Source organism: Sus scrofa, chromosome 4 (assembly GCF_054392235.1).
Source record: "Sus scrofa isolate SSC_HxYL_T2T_F1_AM1 chromosome 4, Sscrofa_HxYL_maternal_Yorkshire_Landrace_v2.0, whole genome shotgun sequence".
Lineage (NCBI taxonomy): Eukaryota > Metazoa > Chordata > Mammalia > Artiodactyla > Suidae > Sus > Sus scrofa.
The window spans coordinates 116543422-116567133 of NC_139386.1; the positions used below are offsets into that span (position 1 = coordinate 116543422).

Below are 23712 nucleotides of genomic sequence, written 5' to 3' on the forward strand. Positions count from 1 at the left end.
GAATGCTTATGTCATGGGTTTACCTAAGGCATTCCTACACATTGGCCATGAGGTGAGAGAGAGCGTGGAAATCAGATTTACTGCTTTGCAAAACTCTGCAGCACAAAAATGCCCTGGGTATAAGAGGTCCCCATGGAAAAAAGGATCGAACAAAAATAGCTGAGGTTTAGGTGTGAAACCCACTCTTGGCCTTTTATGTTTAATGTACTGCATTTGCTGGGTAAAATCACTACACGCCAAGTTCAAAACTAAAAGGCAAAAACAAAAACAAAAACAAAAAACCCTCGAGAGTGAATGAAGAGAAGGAATAAATACAGTCCAAACGTGTGATTTGCCAGCATCAACTCCCTCCATCTGGCAGACCCTCACCTTCCAAATCCCTTGTGCAGGACACAGACAACCTTTTCTTTCTGTCCCCAGAGCCCAGTGAGTCCGCTTTGGCAGCACCTCAGAAATAACCACGCTGCAGGAATGAACAAAGCGTCCACTGTGCCCCGGCCGGACATTCCTTGAACATCAACCAGGACAGTCTCCGCTGCCATCGAAAGAAAACTAGGCTGGTAGGATACACTGGGGCAAAGCTGCCTGGGCTCATCTGAGCCATTTGCCAGCAGAAGGGGACTCGGCAGGGAGCACCCGTGTCCCCTCCCGGTTGCAGGATAGAAAGGCCCCCTTGGGGGCTCTTACACGCACCCGCCCACATGCTCCTCCCTTCTCTGCTCCCCCAGCTCGGTGGTGTCTCTCAACTCCTACTGCTTCCTTTGTCCCCATTGTTCGTCTTATCTCCTGTGATCCAGTCCTGCTGCTAGAACGGACTGACTTCCTGGACAGATGACAACCAACCCAGACAGTGGCATGACAGTGCCTTCCTGGGGTGTTTGAAAGGCATAGAAAAGGCTAGCGTGACACAGACTGTGTCTCCACAGGGCTGTCAAGGGGCCTGAGGACTCCACTGAACTGAGCTGGGGGGGTCACATTTGCCTAGAATAGTAACACACGAAGCCAGTATCAGCAGGAAGAAACAGGGCTGTGCGGTGGGAAAAAAGCAAAGGATGTGGATTTTGGAACACTGGGTTTGAGCCATTTATTTCTGTTTACAAGTGATTTCACCTCTTCCGGTCTCGGTTTTCTCCCTCGAGTATATAGAACATTAACAATTCCTATAGGGAGTTCCCGACTTGGTGTAGCGAAAACGAATCTGACTAGGAAGCATGAAGTTGCAGGTTCGATCCCTGGCCTCACTCAGTGGGTTAAGGATCCATGAGCTGTGGTGTATGTCACAGATGTGGCTCAGATCCCGTGTTGCTGTGGCTGTGGAGTAGGCCGGCAGCTGTAGCTCGATTGGACTCCTAGCCTGGGAACCTCCATATGACGAGAGTGTGCCCCAAAAAACCCAAATAATAATAATAATAATAATAATTCCTACGTCTTTAGGTTTACTTTGAAATGTAAAATATCTACATTTTAGGATTATTATTGTTACTATTATTTGCTTTTTAGGGCCGCACCCACGGCATATGTAAGTTCCCAGGCTAGGGGTCCAATTGGAGCTACAGTTGCTGGCCTACACCACAGCCATAGCAACTCGGGATCCGAGCCACGTCTGTGACCTACACCACAGCTCATGGCAACACTGGATCCTTAACCCACTGAGGATCCTTAACCCACTGATCGAGGCCAGGGATCGAACCCGCATCCTCATGGATCCTAATCAGGTTCATTAACAGCTGAGCCACGAAGGGAACTCCCTGGGATTATTGTAAAGAATAAGTGAAATAGTACATGTAAGAGCATGTCCAAAGGCAGAAAGGATGTGTGTGTGTGTGTGTGTGTGTGTTTACCAGGATGAGCAAATTTTGGGTGTGGAAAAGCCAGGACACATGCACTGCCATGGAAGGGATGCTGCTATGGAAGGTGGGATTCTGGAGAGTCTGAGGTGAGAACGGGCTGGAAAGATAGACTGCTTGTTTTTTGTTTTTTGTTTTGTCTTTTTGCCTTTTCCAGGGCCTCACCCATGGCATATGAAGGTTCCCAGGCTAGGGGTCTAATCAGAGCTGTAGCCACTGGCCTATGCCACAGCCACAGCAACACCAGATCCAAGCCACATTTGCAACCTACACCACAGCTCATGGCAACACTGGATCCTTAACCCACTGAGCGAGGCCAGGGATTGAACCTATAACCTCAACGTTCCTAGTCGGATTTGTTAACCGCTGAGCCACAACGGGAACTCCAGATGGCTTGTTTACACATCCTTCTGGAGCAGGATCTAACCAGCAACAGCCGTGAAAAAAGAGCAACACCTTTATGCTGTTTCCCTTCGAGAGATGAGAAGATTGAGTAGGATGTGTAAAGCCTCCACAGATTAGCAGCGGTTCTTCACTCTGACTTAGTTCTATATTTGGCCCACTTACTGCATTGATGAAAGAGAAAAATGCATTCCCTAGATTTGCAAGCAGGCACTCTGACTAGTCAAGAGTGAAACCCTTTGATTCTCAGCATCTGCGCTTTGTGCCAACTCAGAGATCTTAAGTAGCCTCTGTGGCCCCAGTGGCCAGACACAGATAAACAGCTGAGGCCAGGGACCAGAGGGCATCAAAATACACACACCCAAAATGCACAGCCCTCCCAGAAAGTGTCAATAAAACACACTGCATCTATTAAAAAGACAGGATGACTCCATGACTATCAGCATCAGCATCTCAGCCTGCCCCATTCTTGACCCCAAATAGTGTGGATCGTGTGGGACTCAAACGGGGTCAGTGTGTCCTGGCACTTTCTAAGGGACAGCAGAACTAGATTTTGCCCAATTCGAAGGCCACATATTTTTAAAAATCACTTTGCATGTGGGAAACAGTCCTTCTCATAGCTTCCTGGCCAAGTGAGGAAGAACGAAGCATGAAATGATAATTTTTAAAAACTTACTGTAATTGAGAACTTTGTCTAGATACTCATGTTGCAACAGAACAAAGGGTGGGGGAAAAATGTAATTGTAATATACACATGTAAGGATAACCTGACCCCCTTGCTGTACAGTGGGAAAATTAAAAAATTTAAAAAAAAAACTTACTGTATATGCACAGATTGTATGGCTCCGCCATAGATCTATAACAAACATTTTAAGTGCCTTATTTACATTCTCTTTGCTGTGGCATAAACAAAATAATACATACAAATTGCTAAGAGAGTTTATTGGTGATGTTATTGATATTATTTCCTTTCAATAATCTAAATCCCTTTGAACATAAACTTCCATTCGAGCACTTACATTTCTGGAATATATGAGCCAGGAGAGACCTCGAAAGAAATTATCCTTGCCTTCAGTTATTTATTCAAGAAAAAAATGGTGATAAAATCTTTTAAAAAGAAGCCCTTTTCCAGGTCTGGGTTATCCCAGTCTATATTTCAAAGATGTAATATGAGAAGGATAAAATCTTTTTTGCTAAAGTAGACAGTTTTCTCCCTTAATTCCTCAGAAGACAAATAAGAAAAGCTACATAATTTAGGTCTCCACTATTTTATAGCTAAACATTCGTGTCTTTGACTGCAATGATGATCACAGATATTCTACTATGGCTAACTGTATTTGAGAAAAACCTATGACTCCATGCCTCTATACATCTCAGTACTCGAGAAGAATATCTTATGAGGATCTATCTTCAAATTTGGATCCATGTATCTGTCTTACCAGTGACACTCACAGGTTTAGCGCTTTGAAAATGTCACATATTTTTCTTGGTGTAGTCTTTGTATGCCAAAGTAGCCCAAGAATTAACAATGGAAATCAACATCAAAGAAGGGGAGGGTAAACTTGCATTTCAAAGAATTTTACCTGTTTTTGCTGAAGCCACCTGAAAAGGAAAGTTTAGAAAATTAGAATCACAAAGAAAAGCGCCATTTGGGGAAAGGTACAGTCTAAAGTAGAGCAGTAGTATACTCAGCACAACATGCTTACGCATAATGGGAGCAATTTTCCAATCCACACACAATATTTATTTGCACAAATTATTTGCCAACACTCAAATCTACCACAAAGCCATCCCAAACAGAATTGAGAGGCTGGAGACAGATCGTATGACTATTTCATTTTTTCTCCCTGAATCTGCCTATTGAACTAAGTCAGTAGCTGCTGACAGATTTTTCAGAAATCTTTGTTCTTAAAACATAATGGTATTCTTGTTTTCCTTCTCTGGTAAATGGCATTAAATTTCAAACACACAAACATATACAATTTTGGTATGTTTCCAAAGTATTTTGATGTCTACCTCCCCAGCCTTGAGGCTTTCAAAAGAAAGAGAAAGATGTGGTATGTGGGTCCCCCCCCCAAATAGTTGCAGGTAGGTTGGAAGAGTGAACTCACCATTTTAAGATAGATAAGACTGAATCCAATCACAGACACACATTCCATCGATCCAGCAGCCATCCTGTTGGACTGAGCACTCACATGGCACACAAACAAGTGGGCAGGGTCCTCTTTGGTCTCCAGGTGGGCAGCACTGTTGGTCGATGGGACTTGGAGCTGTGATGCTGGGAACAGACCCTGGATGTAGCTCCTCCCCTTTCGTGAGGAGCTGACCTGTAACGAGGGGCACTTGGAGGCTGGCAGCTACAGGTATTGCAAAGACTGAAAAAAAGAAGAGTGGAAGAAAGGCATGAGTGGAAGAAAGCCATGTTGAGCAGGCCAAAAGGCGACTGTCACCTGGGCTTTCCAGGTAAGGTGTAGAAAGCTGTCCTTTTCTGCTGAAATCTTTTTCTAAACGTAATTTTACAAAGCTGTATAGAAATTATTAACACAGTGGAATGATCATTTTAAACTTGGGAATCCTGACCAGTTTCATTTATTCTTTTTCACTTTTATGTGTTGTTATTGTTGTTGTTGCAGCCCACAGTGATCAGTCCTGCTGTCGGCTGGGGGGAGGAGGGGATAGGGCAGATGGTGTTTAAAGGTAAAAACTTACAACTAGTAGATAAATAAGTTCTGGGGATCTAATGCACCACATAACGATGACAGTGAACAGTATCATGTTATAAACTTCAAAGTCGCTAAGAGACTAAATCGTAACTTCTCAACACAGAAAAGAAATAATTATGTGATGTAATAGAGGTGTGAGCCAATGCTACTCTAGTAATCATATTGCAAGAGATACTGTATCGCATTAACACTTAATGCAAATTAAAACCACAATGAGATACCACTGCACACTATTAGACGTATTTAGACGTCTAAATTAGAAAGACAGATGACACCAAATGTTGGCAAGGATAGAGAGCAAAAAGAAATCTCATTCCTGGTCGGAACATAAAATGGTGCAACCACAGAAAACTTTGGCTATTTCGTAAGAAGTTAAACATACCCCTATTATATGACCTGGTCCCTCTATTTCTAGGTGTTTACCCAAGAGAAATGAAAGCATATGTCCATATAAAAACATGTACACAAATATTCCTAGTGGCCTTTTTAAAACAGCCCCAAACTATAAGCACATTAAATGTCCAACAACCAAACTGAACAATAAAGAAATAGAAAACTGCTCAGTAATAAAAGAAATGAACTATTGATACACACAACATGGATGAACTTGAAAATAATAAAGCCAGACCAAGAAGAAGGAGGGGAGGAGGAGGAGAAAAGGGAGAATACAGGTTGTTTGATCCAATTATATAAAATTCTAGGAAATGCAAAATACTCTGAAAGCAGGAGTTCCTCTTGTGGCACGGTGGAAATGAATTTGGCTAGTATCCTTGAGGATGTGGGTTCAATCCCTCGCCTCGCTCAGTGGGTTAAGGATCCAGTGTTTCAGCAAGCTACAGCCTAGGTCGCAGACAGGGCTTGGTTCCCAGATTGCTGTGGCTGTGGATAGGCTGGCAGCTGTAGCCCTGATTTGACACTGAGCCTGGGAACTTCCACATCATATGCCAAAGTGTAGCCATAAAAAAAGCAAAAAAAAAAAAAAAAAAAAAAAAAAAAAAAAAAAAACCACACACAAAAAAACCAACTCTGAAAGCAGAAAGCAAGTCAATAAATCAATGGTTGCCTGGGAATGGGGAGAAGGGATTATAAAAATACAATATATAAATATATCAAGCTAACATTTGTACACCTCAAACTTGTCAATGTTCTATATCAATTACATTCAATGAAAGAAAAGAAAAAAAAAAAAGGCAGGAGCATTCCCTGTGCTGAGACAGTTGGAGGTCCTTAATGAGCACCTTAAAGTCATCCAGCCCCAGTACTACCCCACCATTTACCAAAGGGATTGCAAAAGTGAGGAGGAAGCGTATGTTTCGTATCTGAATTATGGGGATGGTTTCTTGTGTGTATACATATGTCAAAGCATTGAGTTTATATTATAAATGTGGGTAATTTGTGCTATGTCAGTTATATCCCACCAAAGTAGTTTTTTAAAAAAATCAGTCCACCTGCGCACTCTAAGATGCTTCCACTAAACCACTCTGTCTTCTATGAGTTGACCATTATGATTTCAAGGCATCTTCATTTGTGCATATAACAAGTATATACGGAGTAGCTACTGTATACCAAGGGCTGTCCTAGACATGGGGTATATAAACATAAGCCAATGAGGGCTCTGTGCTCAAGGAGCAAACAATTCAGTGGAGGAAGGCCAAAATCAGGAGCTCAGGTAAGAAATATCTAACGGGAGTTCCCGTCGTGGCGCAGTGGTTAACGAATCCGACTAGGAACCATGAGGTGGCGGGTTCGGTCCCTGCCCTTGCTCAGTGGGTTAACGATCCGGCGTTGCCGTGAGCTGTGGTGTAGGTTGCAGACGCGGCTCGGATCCCGCGTTGCTGTGGCTCTGGCGTAGGCCGGTGGCTACAGCTCCGATTCAACCCCTAGCCTGGGAACCTCCATATGCCGCGGGAGCGGCCCAAAGAAATAGCAAAAAGACAAATAAATAAATAAAAATAAAATGCTGCCCCCCGACCCCATGATCCTCATTTAAAAAGAAAAAGAAAAAAGAAAAAAGAAATATCTAACGCCAGGTGCCTCTAAAGGTTATGCAGAAAAATAAAGCAGAATAACAGGTAAAAATATTGAGGTACAGAGTTTAGTTTACATACCACGGTCAGGGAGGACTTCTCCAGTGATGATGTGCTTGAGCGAGGGCATGAGGGAAGCGCGGATGAGGCCTTCGGGACCCTAGGAAACGTCAGGCAGAGGGAAGAGGAAAGCCCAGGGCCCTGAGGAGCAAGAAGGTTGGCCAGAGCGCCGTGAGCACTTACGCCCCCTCGCGGTGGGAGTGTGGGTAGCTGACAGCTCTAGCTGAGTCTCAGACTCGCCCTTAGACAAGAGCTGCCTTGCTCAAAGTCACACCCTCTTCCCTGAGCAGCCAAATCCAAAGACTGGTAGGTAAATATAAGTTCCACTTGCCGATTTCAGGAGGGGGGCCTGCATGGTGAACCACGGCATCCTCTAGGGTCATTTGAGGGTGAGGCTAGAGAGGCACCTAGGGAGCAAAATTTAAGAGGGCACTCACTTTCAGGTTCTCACAAGCCCAGGGTTTCAGAGGTTTTACCGTCATGAATTTAAAGAGAGGCCAGTTGGCATGACTGTATATTTTTTTTCTGGTCGTGTGCAGACACAGAGTAGACTGAGAGTTGTATTTAACTAGAATGAGGGTATTACTAGACCAGTATAAAGGAGGGCAACTGCAGTAAGGGAATTGAGAAGTGATTTATAATATCGGACTGTGGAAACGAAGCTGGGTGGGCAAGGAAGTGAGTCTTGCAAAGCCTTCCTACCACTGAGGCTGAGAGGACTGCAGTGGAGACTGATAGGCTGGCAGGAACAATAGATGGGAGGCCCTGGTGGAGTTAATGAATGAAAGGATGTTAGAAGTAAGCTGAAGGGAGTTCCCGCCGTGGCGCAGTGGTTAATGAATCCGACTAGGAACCATGAGGTTGCGGGTTCGATCCCTGCCCTTGCTCAGTGGGTTGATGATCCGGCGTTGCCGGGAGCTGTGGTGCAGGTTGCAGACACGGCTCGGATCCAGCATTGCTGTGGCTCTGGTGTAGGCCAGTGGCTACAGCTCTGATTAGACCCCTAGCCTGGGAACCTCCATATGCCGCGGGAGCGGCCCAAGAAATAGCAAAAAGACAAAAAAAAAGAAGTAAGCTGAAGATAGAGGAGTTGGTGCGGAGAGAATGGGGTGTTTGAAGTGGAAACTGGAGAACTTTCAGTGATTGGTGATGGGCTGGTTCTAGGATATAACCATGGGAAATGGCAGCTGAGGTCATGTGGAAGGGAAAAAAAAGATCATTGGAAGTCAGGAGATCAAAAAATTGAGAGGCCTCGAGAACTGGAAAGACTGTTCAATGGGTATTGGAATCACTAAGAATTCTGGCCATAGTCAGGAAATAGGGGTTACGATATTTGTAAAACTCTAAGCATTAAACATTCTTAGTGACTAATAGGGTAATACTAGGAAAATTGAAGTTACCCGATAATCCGAAGACCAGGAGAGGGGCTGAAAATAAAAGATACAGACAAGGGGCTAGAAAGAAAGAGGGAGAAAATGTTAGGATGCTGCATAACAAAAGTCATCTTCTCTCTAGCCCGCAATGCCTGTGTCCGTGTTTCCTGACCTCCAACCTCCTTCACTAAGCTGATGCTAAATTAGGTTTGGTTGCTTGGTATACAAGTCCGGATTTCTGTAATGCTAGACTCTTTTTGCTGAGAGTGACAGAAAACCTTTAAAGAAAGTGGCCTACGTGGAGCCCCTTGGTGCTCATGGCCTGATGCTGGGTGATGGCCAACCCCCACCCCCCACCAGGGCAATGCAGCCTTTGTTCATGCAATCTCTCTCTCTGCACTGAGGCAAAGTCCAGATCCCTGGGGGACAAGCCTGACTGATGGCTGCAGGCCGATCGTGCACACGCGTGTCCTCCTGGGTGTCAGCCTTGCCCCTCCTGGGTCACTGGCCTCTTGGAGGTTTCCATCAGTTGTTTGGCCTGCAAACTCAGTTCTCTGAGGGGCTCATTCATTTGAAGCATTTCTAGCTTTTTATCTTTTGAAGGTGAGAGTAACACAATTCCCTCTCTGAATTGTTCCTGGGAAATATTTATTAATATTTCTTTTTTAAATATTATGTAAAAATACTATCCCAATCTATTTTTCATCTTTAGAAATTTTATCATGTTTTTGTCATAAAGAGATTTACCTCTTTTATTTAGTAAGATTTTTTCTTTATGAAGATATTGTGCTTCAGAAAAACTTACTATGTATTTCTGTATTTTCTGATTATAGCTCTAATTTTCTATTCAGTGAATTTGTCCACCTTGAAATTTACTCTTCATGTGGCACGACATAAACATAAAATTAATTTTTTTCTAAAGAAAAGAGAGATAGTGGCCTAAACAGAAGTTTCTTTCCAATATCAAATATCAGAGCAGAACATCCAGAAGTGGTACGACAGTTCTATTCCACGGGGTCCTCAGAGACCCAGGCTTCTTTCAATTTTTTTAGTCTGCATCGGGAGGATAAGACCCTCTTTTTATTGGTCCAAGATAAAGCACCAGCAAACATATCAAAGTTCTGGGCAGAATTCAGTAAGGGGGGAGGGGAAAAGAAAAGATTAACTACATGCTAGTAAGCTCTAAGGAAATGTTCCTGCTGCCACTCACATCCTGTTGGTTAGAAGTTGGTCTCATGGCTATGCCAATGGAGCTGAAAGGAGAAAAAAACGTTTACACAGTCCAAAAAAAGTCTATTGCTATGGAAGAAGAGAAGAATGGATAATGAACAGTGGGCAGTCTCTGCCACATAAATGAATGACTAAGGTATAAGCATAAGCATAAGATTAGGGCAGAATTTGCAACATCCAGCAGAAGGCTAAAGAGAGAGAGGTAAGGAGAGAAATGGGACAGATGTGACAGCAGTTAATCTTAAATGCAGTTAATCTCAAAGTTTAAGGAACAGAAAGCAGCAAGAACAGGGACTTTTTACTTGATAGTCTCTGTACATGAAGTGAGAATGTGTATGAAGGCGGGAGACCTAGATTAGTGAAGACTTAAAGGAACCATGAGGTTGCGGGTTCGATCCCTGGCCTCGCTCAGTGGGTTAAGGATCTGGCGTTGCCGTGAGCTGTGGTGTAGGTTGCTGACTCAGCTTGGATCCTGAGTTGCTGTGGCTGTGGTGTAGGCCAGCAGCTACAGCTCCAAATAGACTCCTAGCCTGGGAACCTCCACATGCCACGGAAGCGGCCCTAGAAAAGGCAAAAAGAACAACAACAACAACAAAAAAAATATATATATATATATATATATATATATATATATATGAAATAAAAAGAATTGTTTAGCCAAGTAGAAGGAATATGGAGGAGAACTGATTGTCCCGGACACTATGAGATGTATGGCTGTCCTCACTCCTACTGCCTTCTTCCACCATACCTGTACCTGCTCTCCCCTCCCCCCGCCAGATCATTTCTACTAGTCCCAGGAATTGTACCTGGAACTTCTTTGTCAGGTCCAATCAAGTAGATGACGTTTTCTTCCTGGTGCCAAGCACAGACAGATAAGAGTTATATGTCAAGGAAATGTCAGGAAGACTTCTTCACTGATCAGGGCTCCCTCGTGGTTACCATAAAATAAACCAGAGTGAGGCTTCCTTGGGTTCCAAGGAAGAGGCCCTCAGCCCTTCTAATGGAAAACAGAGAAACTGCAAGGATACCCACAGTCCCCATGAAGGAAAACAATCAAACAAACCACAAACCTAAAACAAAAACCCCAAACCATAAAGTGAGCAAAAAGTGAGGCAGATTTGTGATAGTTATTTATCATGGTATCTTTGACATGAGCAGCCTCATGCGACAACTACATATGCCTTGTCCATTCTTCTGAGGCCTGGATCATTCTTAGTTCTCAGTCAAATTTCTAGAAGGAGCCAGTCTGATTCACTTACATAATTCTCAACAAATATATTGGGTTGAGTCCTTTATACCAGCCTACATCAGGAGTTATCAACCAACCTAATCATCAGCACCCTTATGTTTGGTATCTTAATCCACTATAGCAGTCAGGGTCTAGTCAGAAGACTAGGGGAAGTTTACTATAAAGAATTACTATCCAGACTAGCCGGGAAACTGGCAGGGGCACCGTGGACTTAGGAAACACCCTCCTGTGAGGTGCTGCTGGGTGTCCTATATGCCACTAGCCCCTACACACTGCAGAGGCAAGAAAAACAAAAGCAACAAAAACCCCCACCAGAACCAGGGAGAGAAGCTCCTTTCTTCTGCAACATCCTTCCAGCTTCCTCCACTAACAAGTTTAATACCGTGCCAGCAGGCAAAAGAGAAATGTCTAAAGGGCTCAGCTCCTGTATCACAAAGCGGAGCAATGAAGGGCAGACTTAGGAGTTAAGAAATTGATAACTGGCGAGGGGTGGTCCCTAGACAAGGCTAAGGATAACTCAGTTCCCCAGGGCAGGGGTCAGAGATAGAGCACTTCCCTCAAGAAGAAGCGTTCATTGAACCAGTACCTGGATTGGCTGGAGGAGTCCAGCATCTAGGAAATTTCCTCTTTGGGTACTGTTGAGTATCTAGGACACTGGTGACTTCAGAATTTCTTTTTTTTTTTTTTTTTTTTTTTTGTCTTTTTGCTATTTCTTGGGCCGCTCCCGCAGCATATGGAGGTTCCCAGGCTAGGGGTCTAATCGGAGCTGTAGCTGCCAGCCTACGCCAGAGCCACAGCAACGCGGGATCCGAGCCGCGTCTGCAACCTACACCACAGCTCACGGCAACGCCGGATCGTTAACCCACTGAACAAGGGCAGGGACCGAACCCGCAACCTCATGGTTCCTAGTCGGATTCGTTAACCACTGCGCCACGACGGGAACTCCAGAATTTCTAAAAAGGAGTGAAAGAGAGAAGGCAAGAGGACTTCTCTTGCTTCAGCTCAGCAGGTACGATTTTTTGTTTTCAGTTTACTCAAGATGTTAGGAATTTGTGGGTGGCAGCTAAATCCACTGACTCATTAGAGAAAGAATTCATCATCGGAATGGCTAGAAAAAATACTGACCAAAGAGCACCAGCTTTATTGCTGGATTTACATGTCTGCAGATCTGGAAAGCTTAAGTGAGACCTTCTTTACAATAGTTTTTCTTTTCCTGATTCTCATGATAAAAGGTCCTGGCTTTTATGTTCTATGAATTGCAAAAACATTCAGCTGTTCAACTTAAACAAGTATAACTTGTTTTTCCAATAGCCTGAAAAGATTTGCCACCAACCCGAACATTTTGCTTATGCAAAACATTATGGATCATGATTATGTAAAAGAAATTCAACTATCAACACTCTGAGAAACAGAATGGATTGTTTTTACGGCCACAACTGCTGCATATGGAAGTTCCTAGGCTAGAGGGGTTGAATGAAAGCTGCAGCTGCCGGCCTATGCCACAGCCACGCCAGATCTGAGCTGCATCTGTATCCTACACCACAGCTCGTGGCAATGCTGGGTCCCCAACCCACTGAGCAAGGACAGCTATCAAACCTGCATCCTCAGGGACAGCTCTACTTGAGATGCCATAATTGGATTAGCCATTCAAGGCTGAATCCAACATTAATAAGAATCAGATCAGGATCAGAATCAACCAGTTGGCCAGTATAACCAGTGAGAACTAGTCAGCATTCACAACCGATGCTGCACATTGGAAATCAGATGAAAAACTTACACACTGTCAGTGTCTGGGCCTCATCACTAATTGTCCAAACCAAAAACTACTGGAGTTCCCGTCGTGGCGCAGTGGTTAACGAATCCGACTAGGAACCATGAGGTTTCGGGTTCGATCCCTGCCCTTGCTCAGTGGGTTAACGATCCGGCGTTGCCGTGAGCTGTGGTGTAGGTTGCAGACGCGGCTCGGATCCCGCATTGCTGTGGCTCTGGCATAGGCCGGTGGCTACAGCTCCGATTGGACCCCTAGCCTGGGAATCTCCATATGCCGCGGGAGCGGCCCAAGAAATAGCAAAAAGACCAAAAAAAAACCCAAAAACAAAACAAAAAAAAACAAACCAAAAACTACTTATAAAGAATAACTTCCAGGGGGTAAGAGAATTAAGTGAATGCCATTAACTTTTTTTACTCCCCTTCATATTTTTTTACTTGTATTTTTGTCTGTGCCTGTGGCATGCACAAGTTCCTGGGTGATTCCACCATTTCATCTTTTAAAGTAAAAAAGAGACACACACACACACACAAACCAACTAAGTTCCCATGGTAACGAACCTGACTGGGATCCATGAGGATGTGGGTTTGATCCCTGGCCTCACTCAGTGGGTTAAGGACCCAGCATTGCCCTGAGCTGTGGTGTAGCTGCAGATGCAGCTTGGCTAGTGTTCCTGTGGCTGTGGTGTAGGTCAGCAGCTGCAGCTCCAACTGGACCTCTAGCCCGGGAACTTTCACATGCCTCAGGCATGGCCATAGAAAACAAACAAAAAAACCCCAAATGAAAACCCAAAGGCTACTGCCTTTGTGACATTCAAGTTCCAAATTGGCTATTTGTTCCCAACTACTTAACACCTAATCACAGCTTTTTAAAAAAATCAGGGAGTGCCCTCATGGCCTAGTGTTAAGCATATGGCATTGTCACTGCTGTGGTACAGGTTTAATCCCTGGCCTAGGAACAGGGACAGGCCATGGACACAGTCCATTAGAGAAAAAATCAGTAAGGACACTGCACAGAAGCCCTGGGGCAGTTTAACTCTTTTGAAGTCACATTTTAGACATTTTTCTAGACATCATTTATAGCTTTCATTTAGATTTCTAAAGAGGGGGCTGCAACTCAAAGGTTTAAGAACCACTGCCTCAGAGGAACTAAACCCAACTAAACAGATTATAAATTGGGGAGTATTAAAATGGAAATTTTGTATTAAAATATCACAGTTGATAATATACCAGATCATGTACATTTAGGATTTAATTGCAAACTGAACATTAGAAAACAGAAGATACTAATACCTGGCAAGGTGAAATCACTAAGTTGAGACAAGTGGATGGAGGCTGCCTTGTTATATTAAGCTTTATTTTATCTAAAGCTTTTCAAATTTTCTCCCATTGCAAGAAACAAGTCTGAGATGCCTTTCAGAGCCATTTGTTTTCCCAGTCTTGTAGAAAGCTACTCTCCAAGTTAAGTCATGCATGTATCTGGCATTAACTAGTATTATCTACATGTTCTCCTATATCAAAATGCTCCTCAAAAGCAAACTTAAATCAAATGCAGTTTGTTATTTTCACTCCCATTTGAAATAATTCCACATTTTACCAAGAACATTACCACTGAATTAACTATCAGGGGGAACTATATTCAAAAGAGTAGCACCATCCATTTAGATATGTTAAAAGTATTTTCAATGTAAGATAAATCTATTGGCTTTCATTGCTTAGGAAGTTTTCTAACTTCTGCAAGTGGGTTAATTCACTTGACGCTCAATTGAAGTTAATTGATTTCTACTCTTAAAAGAAAAAGCATAGCATCTTCATAGAGGAATTCCTTCATTTAATGAGGTTTTTTTGGAGTTAGGTACAAATGTAAGCCCACATATGAAGTACTTTACCAAACGTACTCCTTTGTTTCCCTTAACCCTTCTTGCGAGGTGGTTTTGGGGTGCCCATCAGTTGGCCAATATGAACAAGTGAGATAAAACAAATGTCAATATGATATACACAGTCAGTAACACTCAATTTTTGTCCTGGCAATGACTTTATAAACCACGTGTGACCTGTTTCTCTGTTCTAGAAAGAACTGATTATCTTTTAAAAGTTCCTTGAAGTCCAAATTTTAAATGATTCTAATATATAACCCAAGGGCAAAGTCTCACAATAAGGACCTCTGATATGAAATGGAGTTATCACCCAATGTGAAGAAGCACCTGATGACACAAGCAACGCCCAACGACAAAGGGAACTGCCATTATAAAGAACTCTAGGGAGGATTACTGGCTATCACATACCTCCAATTCGGTCTGTAAGTCTGTAATTCACTTGTCATCTGAGCACTGAGATAATGCCTCCACACAAAGTGTAACTCTACTATGGACATTGTTATCTGTTTCCACAATTATAAATACTCTGTAAAAAAATGTTAACAAGTGGGGGGAAAAGGCAACACCCAGGATCAAGGATTTAATCCAGTATTTATTCCACACTCATGATCCTTCTCTGTAATCAGAATACAAGTCATAAGAACAATCTATCAAATAATTTGCTGATAATCTTAAATAATGCAGCATAGCATTACTTTTAATACTTCTCTGTTCTAGATTAAGTTTAAAAACTCAAACAGCAATCTTCATTATCAATAAAAAAAGTTTTGAATTTAAAAAAAGGACACTATATCAAGCTGTTTCATAATTTAAGTATTTTCCATTTATAAAAACGCTTTGGAAGCTTGAGGCTTGCAACTATTTCTCTACTCATCTGCCCCACCCTCTCCCAATTTCATGTTAGTACAGGGTTGCTGCAAGAATGCTAGGCTTAGACATGAATTTTTCCTTTAATATAGTACTTTAAAATCTGAAAAATTCAAGAAAAAGATTACATGTCATGTATTTTTTCAAATAAAAAAGGAAAACTAAGTGAATAAACTTTAGGCAGACTAACAGTGTCCCTTTGAGGTAGAATGCTAAAAGGACTTTTGATCAAATCACAGCCTAATTTAAACCTCTGCATCAGAAACTAACTTCTCATAAATTCTCTCTAAAGTTACCTGTGGAGAATATTAAGTTTAACATATTAACAAGAGCCGTCCAAGATAAATACAGTGGACAAGAATGTTAATCCTACAACTGTTGCCTTCATGTACATTGAAAGCATGTAATTCTCCTATAATAGACATCCAAGATCCATTTTCAAAGTCTTTAGCATTCTATTACGAAAAGCACAGCCATGCTAACTTCAGTACACAAACCATAATCCCACACCTACAAAACAAAAATAGAATTAGTGGCAGTTTATTGCCTTATACAAATTTAACCAACATGGCAACCATGCCAAAGGAATTAAAACATTTTCAGGACATATGTACAGACTGTACATCTCAAAAACAAACAATAAAATGCAAGAACAATCTGTGCATCATGTATCGAACTCAACAATTGGGTGAAAACATCAATGCAATAAATGGGATTACAAAGGCACTTCCCTACACAAAAGAGGAAATGAAAATGCAGCCTACAGGGAGCTTGAAGAGTGCGTTAACTACTGCACAATCTCAACTCGGGAGGAAAAAAAAGCAGATTTAATCCAACATTTATAGGATTCAATGTGATCCACTTTTACAAAAAAAATTTTCACACAGTCTCCTCTTTGTTTTTATGTTGTTTTTCTTGGCTCTCTGGTTCTATACTTTGGCTCCTTCGGCGGTCATGTTTGTCAGACTGGTCCTTACCATCGCTGTGATCTCGTTTGTGGGAACGTTCTTTGCTTCTGCTGCGCTTCCTAGATTTTTCTTTGCTGGGGCTATGTTCCCGTTTTCTTGATTTTTCAACACTGTCAGTTCTTCCTTGACTGCCACTTCTACTCCGTTTATTTGATTTTTCTTTACTTTCATTTTTATGTTTACTTGCTTTCTCTTTGCTCCTGCTCCTACTCCGTTTCCCAGCATTTCTACTTCTACTCCTACTCCTATGTTTTCTTTCTCTGCTTCTACTTCTACTGTGCTTCTTCTCTCTCTTGGGATCTTTTTTGTCATCTCTGTGCCGCCTCTCATCTTTGTCTTCTTTATGCTTCTTCTCTTCCACCTCCCCTCTACTTCGCCGTTCCTTGGACCGTTCTCTCGACCGCTCCTTTTCTCGGTCATTACCTCTTTCCTTGTCATAGTCTCGATCTCGTCTTCTACCCCTCTCATTTTCTTTCTCTCTTTCCCGATCCCTGTCCCTTCTGTCTCCTTTCCTATCACGACTTCGACTACGGCTTCTATGTCTTTCCCTACTCCTGCTATGCCTGCGTTCTAGCCCCCGATCAATACTTCGGGATCTTCGCCTTTCTTTCTCTCTTTCTTTGGCTTCACGCTCTAGTCGCTGGCGTTCTTTCTCTCTTTCTAGTTCTCGGTCAAAACTAGAGGACCCATGGCCCTCCCGATGATGGCTTCTACTTCTGGATCTTCTTGGGGACCTCCGTGGACTCAGTGATCTCCTTGGAGATCTAAAATTTAAGAAAGCGGGAGGGAAGAAAACATGTGAATGAATAAAATATTGTAAACAATACAACTTTCATCAGTGGTACAGGTCAAGAATAATTAAAAAGCAAAAAATTTGCCTGTTCTTATTTATAGATTCGTAATTTTGATGAAAGTACCCTAAAAGGCAGAGGATGGGGAAAGGTGACAAACTAATAAACGATATAAACAGAATTTCCCAAGAACTTGACACTGATTTCCAAAAACCTCTGTGTAAAGCATATTTTATTTAAATATAAGTGTAATTCTAAAGTCACATTACCTCGAACGTCTGCGTTCAACATGTCTGTCTATTTCCTCAGCACCTTCCTTCCCATCTTTCTTGATTTTTCTTGGCCGGGTTTTAATCTGTTGATCGATATTCTTCTGAACTGGAACTGGAATTCTTGGGAACAAAGTAGAAAACCACTCCAGTTTTGTGAGGAAAGACCGAAGCATTTCTCCAATGGTCATTACACAGCCTCCACCAGCCTTCACATCCAGGTCCTACAGAAACACAAAAGATACCCTGGCCGTCAAAAAAATTTATCTCAACAAACAAGAATACTATAAAAATATAACCATTTTTGGAATCTCAAATACAAAAAAATTCTAACAGAAAAATTTCAATTTGTGTACCTTTCTAATCTGATAATGAATGATAAAGAGAAATATCTGGGCTTAGTGTGTGCATGCAGGTGAGAACAAACCCTGCAGCCTCATGACAGAAAGAGACGTGACCTCACTTAGTTAACAAGAATACGAAACATCCACTTACATCACTAAGTGATTTGGAACAATCAATTTAAATTTACATTCCACATACCTACTAAGTATGTATTTTATTTCTGTGGGCAAGTCTGCACACATCATTCCTAGCAGTGTAACCTGGCTACATATGAACTACTTCAGACAGTTCCTAACTATTCTTTTAACAATTCTCTTAACAGCTCTAATATAAAATGAAGCCCTAATAAAACTGGAAGCAATAGCAAACCAACTGCCATGAAGCAGTGAGGTTTCTAATTTAGAGTTATGTAGAAAATAAATAAATGAACAAATAATTGGAAACGCATAATCCATGATGACCATTGTCTCTGAAAAGGGTCATTACCGCATGAAGGCCTTCTTGCTATGCCCTCTCACAGCTCAGGACATGTTAGTCAGCTATTGTCAGTCCCAAACCTATAGTGCAAGCACACAAGGAAAGTGAGATTTGTTATCTAAACAGGAAAACAAGAGCTAAAGGTAAAACTGCTTGCACTCACACACATTTAAGTGTTCAGATATACAGTATTTCCAAATATAATCGCTGCAGATATCTAAGGAAGAAAACAATAAGTTAGCTTAAATAGAGAGTTTTAGATTTGTAAACACAATAAACAGATTAAATAGAAGCATTCAGAAACAAACCTAATACCAATTATGAAGCAGGACATGCTTTTTAAATAGAGAAGAGAGAAGTGCCTCAGTCTGAAAAATCTCATCTAAAAAGAAAAACACCTTAAAGATTGTGATTTATTACCTAACATTCTTTTTGGCTTCTTCCAAGATACTAAGCAGCTCATAAATAGGCTAAAAAATGCAGAGAAAAATTCTCTATATCTACATGAGTGAGTTTTTTTTTTAGCTGTGCATATAATAAAAAAACACACTAAAAAGAGTTCCATTAGAACTATCTTTTAATTCAACAAATTCTTTGGATAAACGTTTTAAATAGGACTACTTTTTAAATAGGACTATACACTGCTCAGGTTCCTTTATATGAACTATAAAACATAAAGTAGTGATGGGGATAAATATATGAACAACACTGCTCATTATTAAGATCCTTTTGAGATTTTGGATTTCAATACTCATTTATGATTTAAATCTGACAAAGTAACGTTTCCCAAAATAACTTTTCTGAACATATGCAACAAGCTCAACCTTGCTAAAAGCTTGAATGGTAAGCTAGATTTTTAGTTTTTTTTAAAAAAAATCTAAACTAATTAGTTTAAAGAGGTTTCCTTCTAACTTTATAAATATGTGTAACAGGTGTCAGAAAATTAGAACTGAAATATTTTAATCACTGAGAAGAAGTCATCTAAACCCTTAGCTTATTAAAGTTCCACCTGGCTCTTTAATTCTGCACTTCTATGCAAGTGGGAATATTATTTCAAAGAAGTTAACAGGTAAAAAACTGAAATGTTCCAGGGGGAGAAAAGCTATAAATATTTCTATGCACATGTCTTACCACCTCAATCTTGAGCATGGCTCATTTTAAAAAGTCACCATCAACTATACAAGTCAAGATCAACACAATACACAGAACAGAATTAGGAAGAGAAAATTTTCAATGGTTATCAAAATACATCTAAATAATTTAAAAACGTGAAAATAAAACTTTAAAAAATTTAACATAGGATATATAAAGTCTACTCCATGGCTTAGTAATAGGATATTAATTCCAAAAGTACTTGAGTGAAATAAATTTAAGTACAGAAAATTCTGGAAGATGTTAAACCACTAATATATGAAAGATACTAAAAAATGAGAGTAATCAGAAGAAAACTAATTATTACCCTTTTTGACATACCTCTTCATCATCAAGGAAGGATTCAAACCAGTCCCATAGATCTGTGGGGGGCTGTGTGTACCTAGAATTATAAAATTCTGATTAGGATTATGTCAATTAAGATGAGATATTTACTGGTGATGTAGAGAAACATATGCTCACCTTATATACATAAATCCAAGAGCTCTAATATATGGAGAATCTGTGTGTGTTATGAGACCCATCACTTGCTTGCGAGTTAACTTCAGAGTAAATAATTTGTACAATAGGCAAAAAGCTGTAGAAACAATTCCTCCTGTTCCAACACCTCGAACCTTCAAAGGAAAGAATTATGAAAGAATGGTGAAATAATTAACAGAGATACTTAACCCAATTGAATACCTGTTAGGTATTATAACAGGTATAACAAAAAACTGAGAATGGAGCATAAACAAATGCTTTTCTAAACCCATTCACAGAACACTTGAATTTAGATTTTTAAAAAACACAACTAATTGTAAATTAGTGAGTAACTGACAGACTTTTAGTTTTCTAAACAGACTTTAATTATTAGACACAGAAAAACTGAAAAATGCACGTACTTCTACTTACCCCTCCGCACATCCCTGTTTGGCCAGCTGTTTTCCTGCTTCCTTTCTCCCATGGCTCAACATGCGTGACCTGAAAATAGAAAAGAGGAACACAACAAACATTCATGCTTCGAATTTTTTTTTAAAGTACTGATTCAAGTAAACTCCAATTCATAACAGAGCAGCTCTTCCAAAAGTTTGGAAGCTGGATATTTTGACATGATGTATATATTCTGTTTACACACATTAAGGTATGTAAACCATCTTTGAAAACTGCTTAGATATTTAAATCCCATTACAGTAACTTTGTAGAGAGCTGATACATGTGGAGATGGGGAAATTTCTAATCTCATACACTTGTCAATAAAAATTCTCACTTAAAAATGGATTTAAAGCTCCAATTTAAAGCAAAAAAAGTATTAACAAAGTTCTATTTCAAAAAAATCTTTAAAATACCCTTAATATCTCAGTTTTACGGTGTCTTAAAATTCCACACTATAAAACAAGGAAAAATGACTTTAAGAAAGTATGCTAAAACAGTAACAGAAGTTACTTCTGTTGTAAAATTATGCAACTATATTCATATATATTTTTTAACCATGATCAGGCATATGTTCATTCCTGACTGAAGACGAAATTACAAAGGCCACACCCACACAGATCATTCTTGTTAATGTATGATTTATCTTCAGCCTAACTGTGAACCAATTCAATTTTTCCCCCAGAATAGAAACTGTGTCAAAAACTAAGTGTGGTTTGTCATGTTAATATACTCAAAGATACAGATCTATGCTAAGATGGGGCACCCTATAAAAACCACATTACTTCCCCTAAAAATAGCAGAGAATGTTCGCTCTACAACAGATATAACTCAAAAGAAGGTCTTTTAGAAAGATCTTAAACTTGAAACAAAAAGTTAAATCCTGTTCATTCACTTCATATTTCTAAAACCTTACTTCCACCCACCCATGGTTACATGTCATAGTCTTTTTCAATGGCTTTAGACGGAAAAGCATGCATTTAAATGTAAGCACTACACTATTTTGCTCAGTAGACTGCTGCATTGCTTCACTGTTTCATTTCCTTCCCCCAGCTAGCTGTATAAATGATGTTTCAATTCCTTAAAGCCTAACCAAAGGGGCCATACAAAATCGACTTATAAAACTACAAGCCTATATATTTCAATGATTATTTTATTTGGATATCTAGATAACAAAACCTGATAACTAAGTTTAAGTAATTCGTAGTAGTTGTTTCAAAACACAGTACGTGAAATTTGAAAACAAGCTTTTCCCTATGGCATTAACATCTGCCTACAAAACAGAACCTGCCACAAAAAGAGAAGGAAACTAATTTTCAACTGATTGAAGTTTGCCACATAACTAAATCTAAGGGTTAGATATTCGCCACACTGTATCCCTGCTGAAAAGCATCTTACCTTAAAAACAAACAAAAACAAGTTCATAGTATTACAATTACTTACAATAATCTTTTAAGAGGATACCAAAATTTCAGTGTACTTTATATACCCAAAGTTGAACTGTATTCTCAAAACAATAATCAAAAGTAACAAATATTACAAAATCCTTCAAAAAAACCCCACTTAATTGGGGAAAAGGTGGACAAAACATAACTTAAAAGCAAATAAAGAAAATTTCCTTCTCTTAACACCTCTACAGAAGTGTTCAGGTCACAGAAAATACTTTGTGATCTGTCAAATGTTTTAAGAATCAATACAGACAAAACGGATTGTATCATATTAGATGTTCTAGCTAATAGCTAATGATCATTGATTAATATTCTTTAAAATATAAATTAACCTTAGGAGGCCTGGAAGGTATTTTTAAAACTACATAATTTGCAGGTAAGTGGAGAACGCCTATCAAATTGGTGAGGAAAAGACCAAAACTAATGGCCAAAAAAAAAAAAATCTAATTAGCCGTTCATTTAACCAGGGAAATGCATTTATGGCGATTGAGCATGATTAATAATGCATACCTCTACCTGCGACCCTGGGCTGCTCCGAGCCTCGCTGCAAGACTGAGTCAATCCTGCTAACGAAACAAGAACTGAGACAAGAGTGCAGTGAGGAGGCGCCAGGTGAGCTCCCCAGCACAGCCAAGCCAGCACCGACCCTGCCGCAGAAGCCCAGGGCCCAGATAATTCTAAATAAGCCCAATGCACAGGTGACTGAGACCACTTACTCCTGACTTCCTGCTGCGAAAATTTCCAGGCCTTCGGTACATCTCTTCCACTTGCACCTCTCCACCCTCAACCCTCCCACCCCACCCGACGCACACTGACCACTTCCCTGTCTTAATCGGACAGTGAACACCGACTACACGAGGCCAACATTGAAGTCAATACACGCCCTGGCCCGGGGTGAGCAGGAGAAGCGCCAACAAGTTGGCGCTGAGTAGATCCACGTGAAAAGAAAGAAATTTAAAGCTGTAAACTGGAGAGGCTTCAGTCTCGTTTCTCCTCTCCCCCACCTCTCCCGTCCAACTCCCCCCAGGGACCGGCAGGAGGTGGGGGGAGGCGAGCGAGATCAATGGCGGCGGGCTCTCCGGGCCCTAAAAATCTGAAAAGGAAATGAGAGGGCGGCCCCAGTTTGACCCCTCCCTGGCGGACTACTGACCACCACAACCCCTCCGCCCGCCGCCCCCCCACCCACCACCAAATCCTCAGTCCTCCGGGGCCGCCTCCGCCCGTTTCCTCTATACCCCCTCCTCCGAACTTAACCCCCACCCCCCCAGGTCTAGACGTTTCGTACCTTAAAGTAGATCTCGTCCACCACCTCGTGGTAGGTTTTGAGCTCGTAGAGCTGCACTTTGAAGTAAGGCGACGACAGGATATTGGTCAAGATCATGGGGTTGAGGTTCATAGTCTTTTCGTTGCCCCACAGCGGCAGCACATTGCCCTGCTTGCCCGAGACTGCCGGCTTGGTGGCGCCACCGCCGCCGCCGCCGCCGCACTGCTGCTGCTGCTGAGCCGCGGCCGCGGCTGCCTGGTGCTGCGGCTGCGAGTTGCCTGTCAGCGCGGGGCTGTTGTTAGCCATGTTGCGGCGGAAGGAAGGAGGGAGGGAGAAGGGAGGGGGAGGGGGCCAAGCTCGATCTCGCTCTTCGGGACAACGGTCCGGGACCCTACTCCATGGAACGCCGTCGGAAGAGGGGGCCGCGTAGCTGTGCCCCAGCCAGCTGAAGGAGGGCAACTAGGACGCCGACAAATGGACCCCGAGTGGAGAGCAGACGCCAAGACGCGGGCCGCGAGAACTCCAAGCAGAAAGCGAGCCGGCGGCCCGAGAGCGCGATCTCTTCCGCCAACTGCCCCTGGGAACAAGATGGCGGCCCCGGCGGATGTGACGCCACACGCCCCAGAGTTCCAAGCTTAGCCGGCGGCCAATCAGAGTTGCCCAGGTG

General features: G+C 41.7%; 2 protein-coding genes across 10 annotated transcripts in view; both read right to left on the reverse strand.

Annotated features, from left to right (window-relative positions):
- Window positions 1-7231, reverse strand: part of FNDC7 (fibronectin type III domain containing 7) — a 31709-nt gene extending 24478 nt beyond the window's left edge. The window contains exons 1-2 of one of the 4 annotated variants that reach the window (XM_085023791.1): window positions 7081-7231; window positions 4357-4624 (exon numbers count right to left, since the gene is read on the reverse strand). Coding sequence is in view for 1 of the 4 variants with exons in the window: in XM_021090107.2 (XP_020945766.2) it covers window positions 3833-3851; window positions 4361-4423 (82 nt within the window). In the remaining 3 variants the exon portion in view is untranslated. Of the gene's footprint in view, window positions 1-369; window positions 702-3832; window positions 3852-4356; window positions 4625-7080 lie in introns of those variants that run through there. The other 3 variants (XM_021090107.2, XM_085023790.1, XM_085023792.1) reach the window with 3 other exon arrangements.
- Window positions 7232-14488: 7257 nt separating this feature from the next.
- On the reverse strand, window positions 14489-23635 carry PRPF38B (pre-mRNA processing factor 38B). 6 transcript variants are annotated; one of them, XM_085023816.1, is made up of 7 exons: window positions 23067-23635; window positions 22292-22344; window positions 20316-20384; window positions 19887-20038; window positions 19746-19806; window positions 17451-17674; window positions 14489-17154 (listed from the first exon to the last, which is right to left on the reverse strand). In XM_085023816.1, exons 3-7 carry the CDS (start codon window positions 20325-20327, stop codon window positions 16302-16304), a joined length of 1302 nt encoding a protein of 433 aa, XP_084879942.1. In that variant the 5' UTR covers window positions 20328-20384; window positions 22292-22344; window positions 23067-23635; the 3' UTR covers window positions 14489-16301. The 6 variants fall into 6 exon arrangements, with proteins under 6 accessions (XP_084879942.1, XP_084879944.1, XP_001927841.1 ...); XM_085023818.1 differs by having other exon boundaries at window positions 20306-20384; XM_001927806.5 differs by lacking the exon at window positions 22292-22344.
- Between the last annotated feature and the right edge of the window lie 77 nt (window positions 23636-23712).

Coding starts and splice junctions, on each gene's coding strand:
- PRPF38B (XM_001927806.5), bottom strand. CDS start 23,351: ATGGCTAACAACAGCCCCGCGCTGACAGGCAACTCGCAGCCGCAGCAC. Junction 19,807..19,886: donor CTTGGATTTATGTATATAAG/GTGAGCATATGT, acceptor TTATAATTCTAG/GTACACACAGCCCCCCACAG. Junction 17,675..19,745: donor CCTTCCTTGATGATGAAGAG/GTATGTCAAAAA, acceptor GTGTTTCTGTAG/GACCTGGATGTGAAGGCTGG.